At 45.3% G+C, this 15,843-nt stretch overlaps 1 protein-coding gene across 1 annotated transcript; it reads left to right on the top strand.

Annotated features, from left to right (window-relative positions):
* Nucleotides 1-555: 555 nt before the first annotated feature.
* Nucleotides 556-3,451, top strand: LOC136473736 (scarecrow-like protein 8). The gene has a single exon (XM_066471380.1). The coding sequence runs from the start codon at nucleotides 692-694 to the stop codon at nucleotides 3,065-3,067; it is 2,376 nt and encodes a 791-aa protein (XP_066327477.1). The 5' UTR covers nucleotides 556-691; the 3' UTR covers nucleotides 3,068-3,451.
* Nucleotides 3,452-15,843: the final 12,392 nt, after the last annotated feature.

Below are 15,843 nucleotides of genomic sequence, written 5' to 3' on the forward strand. Positions count from 1 at the left end.
GCGAAGCCAGAGCAAACTAGAGGGGGTGCCTTTCTCTTATATGTGTAAAAATTTGATCTGCAACCATGGTGAAAATTTGTTTTTAATAGTGGTTTTTCAAATTTCTATGGGTGCCTGGGCACCCACAACCTTCAACGTAGCTTTGCCCCTGGCTGCCATGGTCCAGACTCTATAGGAAGAAGGACCTGTTTGCTACGTTTGTCTAGTTTTTTTATGTTTTAGGAGTTATTTTTTAGAAATTATTGGAGAGACCCTCCTTTGTTGCTCCCAATTATTTTTTTAGAACTTGGAAAAGTCGAGGATTTTAGGAAGAATTTTTTGATACTTTTGTAGATGCTCTAAGGTTAATTTGATAATCTTCTTACGTGGGTTGGGGGAGTTATTTCCAAATGCTAAAAGATTAGAGGATGGATTAGAAGTTGTTGTAAATGTTTTTTTCAATTTACTAAAACTAAGGATCAGGAAGAGATTTAGGGAGGAGATTTAGGGAACTACGTGCTCTTAGCCGGTGGCGTGGTGTTCGGACTTCAGAGCACCGGCAGCCGGCAGCCGGAGCTTTGACGCGACGTCTCTCTCTCGCTCCCCGTTTCCCCATCCCTCCACCGCCACCTCATCACCTCACAAGTCCATTTCACCTGCACGTCCTCGTCATTTTTTCCCTTGAGATGAAACGCACCTCGTCATTGCTTACATGCGTAACCGGCAGCCTCACCATCGCCTAGCGTATTTTCGCATCAAAACCTGGCCCAAACACGGACTGATGACCCCGTCGACCTCGACGATTCGATTCCTCTTCCTCCTCGTCCAAGGTCGCCCCCAGACCCACCGATCGGTCGATTCCCCCAACCCCAACCACAGGCGCAGCAGCCCCACGCCGTCAGCGTCACTCGTTACTGCCGCACCGGCGTTGGCGTCGGATCCCAAGCAAAGCAAAGCAAGAGTCCGCCGCTCTGGTTCGCACCGGGGAAAGTATACCGAGGGTGGGCTGCGAAAGGCAGGCGCTTTATTAGCGGTGCAAGGAATTGAATGTGCACGGCTGGGTTTTCGCTACGGTAGATTCGTCCCATCCCTCTTGTCATCCTTCTCTCTCGCGCTTACCCTGCGACCCTGCCTGCCTGCTCCCGTGCGGCGTCTCCGCAGCTCTTGCTTTGCTCTGGGCTTTGCCGGCGGCATGGACCCCGCTGGCGCGCCGTGGTGCGACCCTCGCCGCGGGTACGCCTACGCCTACGGCGCCGGATCGGTCGCGCAGGCGCCGACGGTGAAGAGGCAACCCCCGCCGCCGCAGCAGCAGCTACTGCCGACGCGACAGGACGTTGCGGCCGTGGCGAGCGGCGGGGTGCTTAAGAGGAGCCTTGGCGAGGTGGAGAGGTGGCAGCAGGCGCTGTACCTCCGCGAGGTGAGGCAGCGCGTCGCGGCGCAGTCGCAGATCGCGCACCCGCCGATCGACATCGGGTCCGTGCTGGCGGGGGCCTCCGCCTCGCGGGCCTCGGGTCCCTCCAGGCCGCCTTCATCGGGCTTTGCCGGGCTCTCGCCGCAGCCGTCGTCGACGCTGTCGTCGCTCACCACCGCGTCGCACATGGAGACGCGGCCGTCGCATATGCAGCCGCTGTTGCAGCGGCAGATGGTGGCCGCGCCGTCCGCGCCTCCGCAGGCCGTGGCCAGGGTGCCGGCTGCGGGTCGCTCGGCGGCCAGAGAGCTGGTGTTGTTACAGGAGCTGGAGAAGCACCTACTCGGCGACGACGACGACGATGGCGAGGCAGAGGCGGCGGGGAGTGCATGCGGCTCCACGGTCACCAGCTCTGCGTGGGGGGACACGATACAGGAGCTCAATTCCATCACCGCCGCGCCTTTGACGTCTCTTCCCAGCAACCACAGCACCGCGCCTGCCGCCATGTCAAGGTCTCCGTCCAACTCGTCGTCGTCCACGGTTTCGTCGGCAGCGTCCAGCTCGCCGCCGACCTCGACAGCCTCGTCGCGCCAGCTGCTGTCCGAGGCCGCCGCCGCCATCGTCGACGGCAACCACGCAGCTGCGGCCGCTCACCTCGCGGTCCTGAAGGTTGCCGCGAACCCGCGTGGGGACGCGGAACAAAGGCTGGTGGCCATGATGGCGTCCGCCCTGTCCTCCCGCATCGGACGACCACCCGCGTCTCAACACCTCGCGGGCCTATGCGGTGCCGAGCAGCGTGCGGCGTGCCAGCTGCTGCACGTCTCCCCCTGCTTCGGCCTCGCCCTCCACGGCGCCAACCTCGCCATCCTCGACGCCGTGGCCGACCAGCGCGTCATCCACCTAATCGACTTCGACGTTAGCGTCGCGCAGCATATCGCCCTCATCCAAGCCCTCTCCAGCCGCCGCGTGGCCGGCACATGTCTCAAGGTCACGGCCGTCGCCGACCCCACGTCGCCGTTCACGCCAGCTCTAACGCAGGCGCTCGGGGCCACGGAGCAGCGGCTCAAGAGGCACGCCCAGCAGGTCGGGCTGGAGTTCCGGTTCAAAGCAGTCAGCTGCGTTGCTGGAGAGATCGAGGCGTCGAGGCTCGGGTGCGAGCCAGGAGCGGAGGCGCTGGTGGTGAACCTGGCGTTCGTTCTCTCGCGCGTCCCGGACGAGAGCGTGTCCCCGGCGAACCCGCGCGACGAGCTCCTCCGCGGCGTGCGCGCGCTATGCCCGCGCGTGGTGACGCTCGTGGAGCAGGAGCTCAACGCCAACACGGCGCCTCTGGCGGCGCGGTTCGCCGACGCGTGCGCGCACTACGGCGCGGTGCTGGAGTCGCTGGACGCGACCTTGGCCCGCGACAGCGCGCAGAGGGCCCGTGCCGAGACGGCCCTGGCGAACAAGGCGGCCAACGCCGTGGCGCGGGAGGGGCCCGACCGGGTGGAGCGGTGCGAGGTGTTCGGCAAGTGGCGCGCCCGGTTCGGCATGGCGGGGCTGCGGCCCGTGGCGATCGGGCAGGGCGTCGCCGACCGCGTCAGGGCACTGCTACGTCCGGGGTTCGACGTGAAGCTGGACAGCGGCCGGCTCGGGGTCGGGTGGATGGGGCGCGTGGTCACCGTCGCATCCGCCTGGCGTTAGCCGTAGCGTAGCACGCCTGGTGATGAGCTCATCAGCTCCCGGTTACAGCATTGTTACCGCCACCGATCCATCAGAGTACCTTAGGAACAGCCGTTGTGCATCCAAGAATGCCTAGCAGTTGTAATAATCTCCTTAGATTCTTTACGGCCACTGGTAGTTGAATATTGTAGAAGTAATTGGTTTTCTTTACGGCCACTGGTAGTTGGATATTGTAGTAGTAATTGGTTGCATCATTCGTGGTTGCTATCCGACTATCTCCTGTGGGCTCGATTTGGATACGTGGCTACTTGTTGCCTTGCTGGTGTTGTTTTGTGTTAAACATCTACTCAACCTCCCTTCGGTCTCGCGCCTGTAGCGCGCCCGGCAACAGAGCCTGGCAATCGCGTCTCGGGCGCTCGCTTTCCTTCAGGCGCTCTCACCTGCTTATAGGCATCATAAAGTAGAATACTGGATAGCTTTGTTTCCTTGTAAACGTAAATATGTAGGTAACATCACTGCTGACGCGGATTGAATGGGATTTATCGCGTGTTACATCTTTGCTCTCAACGCTGAGTTGCTGTACTGTACTAGCAGTTCAGGTGCTAATAAACCGGTGGCAAATATGTGTTGCAATGGGCCCAGCCCCTCACTGCGACCGTTTCCCTTGACCTGTGGTTTCCTTGAATGCAGGCCCATGGTATGGGCGCTTTCGGTGACAAGTCTCCTCATATCTTGTCGGACTATTTGAATTTCTCTTTCAACTAACGTCGTACCCCGGCGTGCTCAGACGTTGTGACCACTGACTAGCTCGCCGGATCTCATATCTCTCTCTCTCCCATCGCGGTCAGCCGCATCAAGCCCTCAACAGTCGCGCGACGGATTTTTTTTATTTTTAATCCTTATTTATTTAATATTTTAATAATAATCGCACGTGAAATTTTTTTCGGATCTAACAATTTTGGAAAAAGTCTACTTAACCCCCCACCTATCATACTTGGTCTACTTCACCCCCAACTATGAAACCGTCTAAAACCGTCTGTTTCACCCCCCTGGGCGGTTTTTCAACGACGGTTTGCTACAGTAACAGCGGGTTTGCTACAGCAACGGTTGGTTTGCTACCGTTCCCATGGTTTTGAATTTTCTTTTTTTATTATTTATTTTCGGTGAATTTTTGAAAAATCATAGTAAATCATAGAAAAATCATAAAATAAAAAATCTAATTTTATTGGACTCCATATGAGTAGATCTACATAGTGAATATATAATACGGTATACTTTAGTACAAAATTTTTACTGTAGCCTTAGATTAATTGAAAAACCTAATTTTGTATTCAAATTAATTGGAATAATTCATAGCTGCAGCTTCTATTGTCCAATTATGGTGAAATTTTTATGGTACGCTAATTATTGTATGCTTGAACTATAGTAAAAATTTCATACTCATTGGACTATGTATAACTTAGTTATAGATAAATTCTAATTAATTATAGACAAAATTAGATTTTCCAATTAATCTAAAGCTACAAAAAAAATTTGTACTAAAGCATACCGTATTATATATTCACTGTGTAGATCTACTCATGTGGAGTCCAATAAAATTAGATTTTTTATTTTATGATTTTTCTATGATTTACTATGATTTTTCAAAAATTCACCGAAAATAAATAAAAAAAAGAAAATTCGAAATCAAACTGTAGCAAACCCGCTGTTACTGTTGCAAAACCGCCGCTGAAAACCGCTCAGGGGGTAAAACAGACGGTTTTAGATAGTTCAGGGGGTAAAACAGACGGTTTCATAGTTGGGGGTGAAGTAGACCAAGTATGATAGGTGGGGGGGTTAAGTAGACTTTTTCCTAACAATTTTGGTCGCGCCAGCGTTGTCGCGCCACATGCAATGGTGCGGCAATATCCATCACGTTAGACGGCGTTTCTGACGTGGAAAACGCTGTCACGCCTGACAGTATTGTTCTGTTGCGTCACCGGGAGTGACGTGACAAGATCAAATCTTTGAAAAATCATAACTCTTTATAGTTTTGAGTTTTTCATTTGAGGATGTTAAGATACTTAAAAAATAATATAAAATTTTAGGAGCATACTAACTGTGTACCAGTACTTGTCGTATTAGAAAAATAATATTGTTTCTGTATGTTGTCAAATAAAGATACTTTTTACATGAAAGTTATAGCACTCAATGAGATCTATAACTTTGTAGTTTTGAGTTTTAACATTTAGAGTCATTAAGATGCTTGAAAAATAATATAAAATTTTAGGAATATAATAACTGCGTACTAATACTTGTCGTATTAGAAAAATAATATTGTCGGTGCACAAAATGACCAACACATAAATATTTATAGTTTTGTCGTACGTTGTGATCGGAGGTGGCCTAGCACTTAATGACATAGGATTTATAGTGGTTCAAGCAACGTGCCCTACGTCCAGTTTGAGTCGGTCGGTGACTTTATTCCTGAGCCCAGGTGCTCAAAGTTTGCAGTGGGGTTACAAACGAGAAGTAGAAAAATAAGATGTACAAGAGGTCCGGTCGAACTCTGGTTAGAGGGGCCGAGAGTGACGAGAGCTCCACTATGTGCTATGTGAACTTGATCGATCTGAATTAACCTATCTATTGGAAGAGAGCACATGTCCTTTTATAGATGAAGGGGTGGCTTTACAAGTGAGAGAAAGAGAACGTATGCTGCTAAGTCTTGCTGTCCACGCCGGCGGGTATAAGATGATGGTAGGCGCCCACAATATTGTTGATGTCACTGTTGCTGTTTACACCGAAATTTGGAAAGAAGGTCGCGGTGATTCAAGTTCCCAAGATCATGTCGTCAAGAAATCAATTACATGCAGATCAGAACTAGCCGATTCGGATGCAAGAATTATAATCGACTTTCTTCAGATAGCACCAACAGATAAGGACAGGCTACAATCAGTGCTAGGACGGAATATGATGGACTCTCAAAAAAGGAAAAGATTAGAGTCCAAATTATCTTAAATTAGGAATGTTTTTATTATACCAAAGATTGTATTGAGTTATACTCGAGTAAGGTTTGTTTTAGGCTCCGAGTATAAATACCAAACCCTGGCTATTGTAAGGAAGAACCAATCAATCAAAGACAAGTCAATTACTTTTTTCGGCTTCGGCCACCCCTTAGGAGTAGGAGTAGAGTAGATCTCAGTGAGTTCTTCGGCAAGTACGATTGCATCGATCCGGTCGACCTCCACTGCTTGTTGTAAGTACCGTCATGGTTTATACCTCTGTTCGTATGACTGTATCGATCCGGTCGACCACCACTGCGGCTCTGGTATAAGCTAGTTATCGACTTTTGCCTAATTCAAGTATGGCCTATGTGATTCTACCTTACACCCCACTGCTTGAATTAGATCAAGATCAAGTTATCGACTCTATCTTAGTATGGCAGTGTTTGGTAGATTCATTAAGTTACCGATATTGCTTATTGCTTTTATTGTTTATCTAATTACAGCAATATCACTCTGCCCGATTGAGATTTATCTGGATCGACCTTATATCTTGTTTAAATCATCATTTGCTAATCTAGAACTGATCTAATCTGCATCTTAAGCGATGAGTTATGTTTTTATCGGCTGTTTTGCGTCAATCTTAATCGTGCATAGCGTGCGGTTAAGGCATGTTCGATCTTGAGTAGATCTATTGGTTAGCGAGAATCGTTTCATGGCCCGTCATCTCGGCCTGTGGTATTTTGCCTCTCACCCCACTATTGGCACCGTGGAGTGGGGATCGTTGGTTGATAGACCCGTTCCTGAGAAGACATGACCTTAACTGTGCGCTATGCCTGAATCGGCTGTTTAGCTGATATCGAATACTTTCACGAACAGTTCACATCACGAGATCGTTGAAGTAGGGATAAGTTGAAAAATATGTTAGCCCCATGATCTTGTTATTGTATTACGACCTGCATGATTCTGCCTTATGCCCCACTGATATTAGTAATGAGTTAGGGTCGTTGAGTCTATTGTTGTTTCTACGATCTGCATGATTCTGCCTCATGCCCCACTGGTTATGGTAATAGATGAGATCTAACATGTTCATTAGATTTATCTTTATTAAACGATTAAGTAATGTTGAATTGTTTCTTTATATAAGGAGGAGTTCGGTTACTCATAATCATTAGCTTAGTATGGACCGATCATTGTAGCCATTGATTAATATTCGTTTAAATGATGTTTATCCTGAATGATAACCGATTCTCTTCACATAACCCCATGAGCTCTAACTGACTTATTCTCATAAATATACTAAAATCGGCTATTTAGTAGATTTCCTTTCATATCGGCTCTCACAGCCTTACATTCAGAATTGTCTGGCAACACCAGCAAGTTCCACCCCTTAATTACTGATGAACTTTCTCTCCTTATCAATTGCAGGGTCAAATTGACTGGCACACCTCAGAAGGATTACATAGGATCGACCACCCCTACACTGAAGCTAGGCAAATCTACTCCATCGAGCGGACACTTCTGGCTTGCTGCGTGTGTTCTCAGCACGGGATGAAATTCTGTGTCGACACACGTTTCTAGCACGCTCGGTGGGACCCCACAATCGTCATGGTGATTCATAACAACGACAACACCCTTATGGTACATTATGAAGACCTACTTGATGAAGATAAGAATAACATCAATAAAGCTACAGAAGAATTTTAGAAGAAGTGTTTGTTGTCCTACACCAAAACACGTGACAACACAATTATTCAGAAATTTCCACTACCAAGAGTTCTACTATATGGATAGACAGATACAGTCGAAGCTAAAGAAAGACATTTCTTCATGGAAGCCATAGACAAGTCTGTTCGTGATGCTCTATCAAGCCGCAATAAAGCTTTCGTTGACGCATTTCACAACGCCATGAAAGAGGCAATTCATGATATTTCAGTTGGTCAGGTTGGATCAACTTATTATAATATTACAGATCTGTTGACCCAATGGACTAATCAAGTTAGTACCAGTCATCAAGAAGCAGCACCAACTAGTAATGGTGGCATCCAGACACTTCAAGGTTCATCTAAACAAACTCCAGGTACTGCTACAAATCAGATATAATATAATCCTGGACCGTCAGTACAGCATGTGCAGCAGCCGGCGGGTTTAGAACCAGATGATCAATTTTGGCATATCAGGCCACATATCGTCGTCGGCTCAGAAGATAGCACCATCCATTCAGAGGATCCATAGAGATATAGATCCTTATGTCTATAATCAGAGACTTCAAGTAGTAAGCCAGCAAAGGACCCAACAGATTGAGATTCCACAAGGCTACCACTATGGCATGGATTATAACACCCTCCACATGATACGAAATCCAGGATATCAAGGCTGCGGGATTTAGGTCAGCAAGTATCGAGAAATCTAAATCCGCAAGCTGACGAGTTGCTGCTCAAGGTGACCGAGATAATGAAGAATCCATTTGGTCTAAAGCCAAAAGGAATGACTTTTTCATACAAACGCTCATATCCAGAATGGTATGATTTGGTCGCTCTTCCTATAAATTACAGGCTCCCAGAGTTCACCAAGTTCACTAGTCAAGACGGTACAAGCACAATAGAACATGTTAGTCGGTATCTTACATAATTGGGCGAAGCGTCAGTTGAAGATGACCATCGAGTTTGTTTATTCTCCTTGTCCCTGTCAGGGCCGACCTTCACTTGGTTCTCGTCATTACCAGTCAACTCCATTGCCAATTGGGCCGACCTGAAGAAGAAGTTTCATATATATTTTTATACTGGGACCGGAGAGAAGAAAATAACCGATTTGACAACCATGAGATAGAGGACTACTGAATCGGGCACTGAATTTCTTCAAAGATTCTGAGAGACTAAGAATCTGTATTTCTCATTGAGCTTGGCCGATGATCAACTAGCTGCTTTAGCCGTCTAAGGAATATTGCCGATGTGGAAAGAGAAACTGCTAGGACAGGAATTTAATAACTTGGGTCAATTGGCTCAACGAGTGGCAACACTTAATAGCTAATTCCAGAGCATATGCAGAGATACCCGATTCCAGAAGAGTACCTCAATGGCCAAAGCTTATGATCCATATTTAGTCGATGATGGCTATGAAGATGAAGAAAAAGAGGTTGCTGTAGCTGAATGGAATTGAGACAAAAAGACAGTGATGGTGCCAAATCCTTGGGGAAGAGGAGTTGAGGAGAGTTATGACTTTGATGTTACCAAATCGGACAAGCTCTTTGATTTCTTGCTTGAGAAGGGGCAGATCAAGTTGCCCGATGGTCATGTCATGTTGCCCCCTGATTAGTTGAAGAACAAGAAGTTTTACAAATTCTATAACGCTACTTCTCATTCCACTAATGAATGTAGAACCTTCAGGCAGCATATACAGAGAGCTATTTAGCAAGGGATGCTCAAATTTGATATACCTCGAAAGATGAAAATTGATGATAATCCTTTCCCAGGAGATCAGAACATGGTTGATGCTGGGCTGTTCAAAGGAAAAACCAAGGTCCTAACATCGACCAAATCGAGAGAAGATGGGACAGTCGATCCCAAAATACGAATATTGGCTAATGAGTATAGAGAGATTAGGAGACGTTGTGTGGAACAAAAGAGCCAATATGAGCAAAGGAAGACGTTGAAAACAGAGATGTCAAAGCCATGGGTCACATCTTGGATTCTGTTGAATAAATGACAGTGGCAAAAGGAAAAGGATTATCAATGTTGGTTAAAAGATCAAGCATACCAGCATCAATTAGAAGAAGAGAGGTATGAAAGGGAATAAGCTAAATTACATTGGAATTGTCCCTTCTTTAGGCATTGCTGGAATGAAGGTTTGAAGCTGCCTACTAGACACGACTATCCAGAATGTAGCAATCAATATCAGGAGTATAAGCAATCTCAAACCAACCGCCGGTCTATCCATGCTCAAGATGCATATCATCATAACAACATGGATCGGCGCTTAAAAAACAAAAGTGTTCATGATCGATTGGGAAAAATAGTCATTGGATAGGACTGGGCTGATCATGAAGAGGAAGGCATTGAAAGAAGATACATGTGGCAGGAAGGCCAGTGGCTCCTAGGAGATTTGATGAGAAGCCAAAAAAGGAGGGTGCAGTGCCTGAGGAACAGAGAGATGGAACAAGCTCAGGCACCCGGTAAAACTCAAGTGTGGCGTACCAAGCAAATAGCCGATATAAAACAACCATTGGCTAATATCCAAATGGCTTTTCTGTTACCATTAGAATTCAGAGCTCTGGCAGATCAGGAAGTTTATTCAGACTACGACGAGTTAGAGTATGAAGAGATGGTTACCAAGTTAACAGTTGTGCAGCAAGCAATATTTGATAAGCCAGTCAAGCATCGGCACTTAAAAGCTTTATATATGAAAGGTTTTATTGATGGAAAGCCAATGAACAAGATGTTGGTGGACGGAGGTGCTTCTGTCAATCTTATGCCATACACCACTTTCCATAAGCTTGGCAAGGGACTGGGAGATTTGCTCGAGACCGACATGATGCTTAGAGACTTCGGAGGAAATACATCCAAGATCCAGGGGGCAATAAACGTCGAACTAATAATCGGGAGTAAAACTCTGCTCACCACGTTCTTTGTCATTGATAGGAAAGGATCATACAGTTTACTCCTCGATCATGACTAGATTCATGCGAATTGCTGCATACCATCGACCATGCATCAATGTTTGATTCAATGGCATGGAGATGATGTCGAACTGGTTAGTGTTGATGAGTTCGTAAGCATCGCAATAGCCGATCCTGTCTTTTGGGAACTAGGAGATTTCGAGTGTTCTCTGGTAAGACATGGGAAGGTAGCTTTATTAAGATCAGCAATGAAAACCAACAGCCGATGCAGGTGATCAGCTCTGAGAGTTTGTTTTAGTGGAAAAGTGACAGCTTCACGTCGGTCGTTGGATCAAAGGAAAAATGAGTATTAAGTCTTGGAGATGGGTTTTAGGCCGACATATGTGAGTGCTGAGTTAAAGTGTAAGTGCGACTCAGAGTTAATGGATTTGAAGAAGTCATGTTTCACTTAATAGGATGTTCAACCTGGGTTGATTGCTCATTCGACTTTTGATGTGAAAGTTTCTATGGTACGTTGTCCTGACACCTAGGCAACATTCGATAGCCGATTCATTCTTGGCTCTAATAGCCGGTACCAGAAGGGTATCACCTCTAGTTCAAAAAATAAACATCTTCAAAGACAGTAATAGCCGATACAATATGTATCACCTATAGAGCAAAAAACAAAAAGAGCGAGAAACATTCACGGTCGTACACGAAGGCATTGCATTGAAACACAGTCATAAAAGAACAGGAGTCTTCATTCATTGATTTATCTTAAATACAAACTAATCGAAGACCTTGTTCACCACATCCTGAGCAGATGTGATATCTACTACGGCCTCCGCTGCCACGATGAATTCTTTAAGTAGGTCCTCGTTCTCCTCAGGGCCGTCACCCATTGGGAAACCTGTTTCCATGGCATGAAGCTCGTACCCAGTTCAGACTTGTGTCGTGGTCATGAAAGGTCCTAATATGGCTAGAGGGGGATAAATAGCCTATTTAAAAATCTACAAATCAACTAGAGCAATTTGATTAGTATGACAAATAGCATAATACAAACTTGCTCTAGCTCTACAAGGGTTGCAAGCCACCTATCCAACAATTCTAGTTGCAATGATTACTTAGGCACACAAATTTGCTACTCTAAAGAGCTCAACTAGATGAATGTAAACAATAAAGCAAGCTCTCAATTCTAATTACACTAAAGAGCTTGTATCAACTAGTTTGCAAGAATGTAATCAAGTAAGTAGGGTGATTATACCACCGTGTAGGGGATGAACCAATCACAAGATGAAGATCAAACCAATCACCGGGAGAATGCAAATGACAAGAGACAATCGATCTTCTCCCGAGGTTCACGTGCTTGCCAACACACTATGTCCCCGTTGTGTTGACCAACACTTGGTGGTTCGGTGGCTAAGAGGTGTTTCACAAACCTCGTCCACACGATAGGACACCGCAAGAACTGACCCACAAGTAAGGTAATTCAATGACATGAGCAATTTACTAGAGTTACCTTTCGGCACTCCGTCGGGGAAGGTACAACTCCCCTCACAATCACCGAAGGCGGCCACGAACAATCACCAACTTGTGCCAATCCTCCACCGCTGCTCCAACCGTCTAGGTGGTGGCAACCACTAAGAGAAACAAGCGAAATCTGCAGCGCAACACAAATACCAAGTGCCACTAGATGCAATCACTCAAGCAATGCACTTGGATTCTCTCCCAATCTCACAATGATGATGGATCAATGATGGAGATGAGTGGGAGGGCTTTGGCCAAGCTCACAAGGTTGCTATGTCAATGAAAATATGCAAGAGTTATAGCTTGAGCCAGCCAAGGGGCTTTAAATAGAAGCCCCCATCAAAAAGAGCCGTTGGCTCAAAAAACAGGCTCGCGTCGACCGGACGCTCTGGTCAAGAATACCGGACACGTCCGGTCGGCATACCGGACATGTCCGGTAGCCCCAGACTACCATGTGTCCAGTTCAAATCAAACTTAGCTATTGCTGCCCCTTCTGCTGACAACCGGACGCACACACCGGACGTAGAGTCACAAATGACCGGACGCTGAGTCATAGCAGCCGGTGGAGTACAGTAAGCAACCACGCTCGACCGGACGTGTCTGGTGGTACCAGACCAGATGCTGCCAACGTTCGATTGACTACTCAGTCGTCTACTGCCTTTTCTGATTCACACTGGACGCGTCCGGTGTGGCGACCGGACGCGTCCGATCGCTGAGTCTGCCGTAGAAATACCGGACGTGTCCGGTCACTCTGTAACCAGCGCGACTAACTCCTTTTCGATTCAATCTCCTTCACCCTTGCTCAAATGTGCCAACCACCAAGTGTATCACCTTGTGCACATGTGTTAGCATATTTTCACAAATATTTTCAAGGGTGTTAGCACTCCACTAGATCCTAAATGCATATGCAATGAATTAGAGCATCTAGTGGCACTTAGATAACCGTATTTCGATACGAGTTTCACTCCTAATAATAGTATGGCTATCTATCCTAAATGTGATCACACTCACTAAGTGTCTTGATCACTTAAAACAAAAATGGCTCCTACATTTTATACCTTTGCCTTGAGCCTTTTGTTTTTCTCTTTCTTCTTTTCCAAGTTTAAGCATTTGACCATCACCATGTCATCACCATTGTCATGATCTTCTCCATTGCTTCATCACTTGGAGTAGTGCTACCTATCTCATAATCATCTTGATAAACTAGGTTAGTACTTAGGGTTTCATCAATTATCCAAAACCAAACTAGAGCTTTCAATCTCCCCCTTTTTAGTAATTGATGACAACCCTTATACAAAGATATGAATTAAAGTACATTTGAATCCATGTTGCTTGCCCAAGCATATTTACTATGTGTAAAGATAATGGACAAGTTTCATGACCTCCAAATGGTAGTAATTGCTCCCCCTACATATGTGCTAAGAGTTTGGATTGAAGCTTTGCACATATGATTAGATAGGAAATATAGGAGTCAATTTCTACCAAATGATGCTAAGGTATAAGAGATGGACTTTTGAAGCATGATACCAATCAGAGTGCACCAATATGCCATCCTTAGCACCATTAGTAACTAGACATATACAAAAAAACTAGAATACCTCATGAGATCAACATTACATGTAAGGGTCTAGTTTCTATAGAAAGAACATAAGTCTAGTTACTTAGTCTCTGCATGCTAGTTTTTCATTTCAACATTCAAACTTACAACTAGCATACACCACACAAGCATGGATATTTGGAATTAAAACTTATGCCATGCAAGCAAACATATGTAATGCTCATTCGAATGCACCATACAAGTTTATGAGCTTGCTCCCCCTACTTGTGTGCTCAAAATTTTAATTGATCTCTTTCCTTTAGCATATCTCTCCCCTAATGTCCAATACCCTTTGTCAACAATTAGCACAAAAGGTGAGCTCAAATTATGGATAGGTTGGAGTGAAACCATGTGAAATGAGGATCATTTTCCCAATTTGGTTCAATCTAGATTACTTGCACAAGATATGTAACTCGGTTTGATCCAAGGACAAGCTTCTTCACACCTTGAAATAAGGGTTATCTTGTACCATGTTGAGTTAAACACTTATAGCTCATTTTCTAAATCAAACACTAGGTTTACAAGCCCACAAACATGTCGTATGCTACCACTAGATCATTTCAAACATACAAGCAATAGTGGTACCATATAAGCATCAAATTCATTTGATTTTCATGAATGAGCCTAGGATATGATGGGAATGACTAGATGCACTAAACACGTCCTTAGTAATGAATGGATGACATGTCAATCAACTTTACCTTGCTTTGCTCGAAGGAGAGGCATGCCATATAGTGGGGGTGCATCAACACATGTTGGAGAAGTCAAGTATGTTCAATTCATTCCTTAGCTTGCAAAACCTCTTCTCATCAAGTGGCTTGGTGAATATGTCGGCAAGTTGATCTTCGGTGCCCACACTCTCAATGCAAATGTCCACTTTTTGTTGGTGATCTCTTATGAAGTGATGACGGACATCTATATGCTTTGTTCTTGAGTGTTGAACAAGGTTGTTGGTGAGCTTCATGGCACTTTCATTGTCACATAGCAATGGCACTTGCTTGAATCTAATTCCAAAGTCACTCAAGGTAGCCTTCATCCAAAGTAATTGAGCACAACAACTACCGGCTGAAATGTACTCTGCTTCGGTGGTTGAAAGTGCTACACTATTTTGCTTCTTTGATGACCAAGATACAAGTGATCTTCCCAATAGTTGACATGTGCCCGATGTGCTCTTTCTCTCAACTTTGCATCCCGCATAATCGGAATCTGAATATCCAATCAACTCAAATCTTACTCCTTTAGGATACCATAATCCAACATGTTGTGTATGCTTCAAGTATCTCAATATTCTCTTTGTTGCCTTCAAATAACTTTCTCTTGGTGAGGCTTGAAATCTAGCACACATGCATACACTAAACATCACATCCGGTCTTGATGCGGTCACATAGAGTAGACTTCCAATCATGGACCGATACATCTTTTGATCCACCATGTTGCCACTTGCATCACTATCCAAGCTTCCACTTGTCCCCATTGGTGTACTAATAGATTTACTCCCATCCATTTCAAACTTCTTGAGCATGTCCTTGATATACTTGCCTTAACTCACAAATGTGCCATTCTTCATTTGCTTGATTTGAAGACCAAGGAAGTAACTAAGTTCTCCAATCATAGACATCTCAAATTCACTTGCCATCATCTTGCCAAACACCTCATAAAATTCTTGATTTGTTGATCCAAAGATAATATCATCAACATAGATTTGCATTACAAACAAGTCATTTCCAAGCTTCTTAGTAAAGAGAGTGGTGTCAACCTTTCCCATCTTGAATCCCTTAGAGAGTAGAAAATCCCTCAATCTCTCATACTATGCTCTAGGTGCTTGTTTCAATCCATACAAAGCCTTTCTCAACTTGTAGACATGGTTTGGTTTCTTCTCATCTTCAAAACTAGGAGGTTGCTCAACATACACAAACTCATTGATGTACCCATTTAGAAATGCACTTTTCATATCCATTTGGTACAACTTGATGTTGTGGGCACAAGCATAAGCTAGCAAGATCCTAATTGCTTCCAATCTTGCAACCGGGGCATATGTTTCTCCAAAGTCAAGGCCTTCAACTTGAGTATAACCTTGAGCCACTAATCTTGCTTTGTT

This window comes from Miscanthus floridulus, chromosome 8 (genome assembly GCF_019320115.1).
Source record: "Miscanthus floridulus cultivar M001 chromosome 8, ASM1932011v1, whole genome shotgun sequence".
NCBI lineage: Eukaryota > Viridiplantae > Streptophyta > Magnoliopsida > Poales > Poaceae > Miscanthus > Miscanthus floridulus.

Excerpts from the sequence above, each read along its gene's own strand:
- LOC136473736 (XM_066471380.1), top strand. The coding sequence starts at position 692 with ATGCGTAACCGGCAGCCTCACCATCGCCTAGCGTATTTTCGCATCAAA.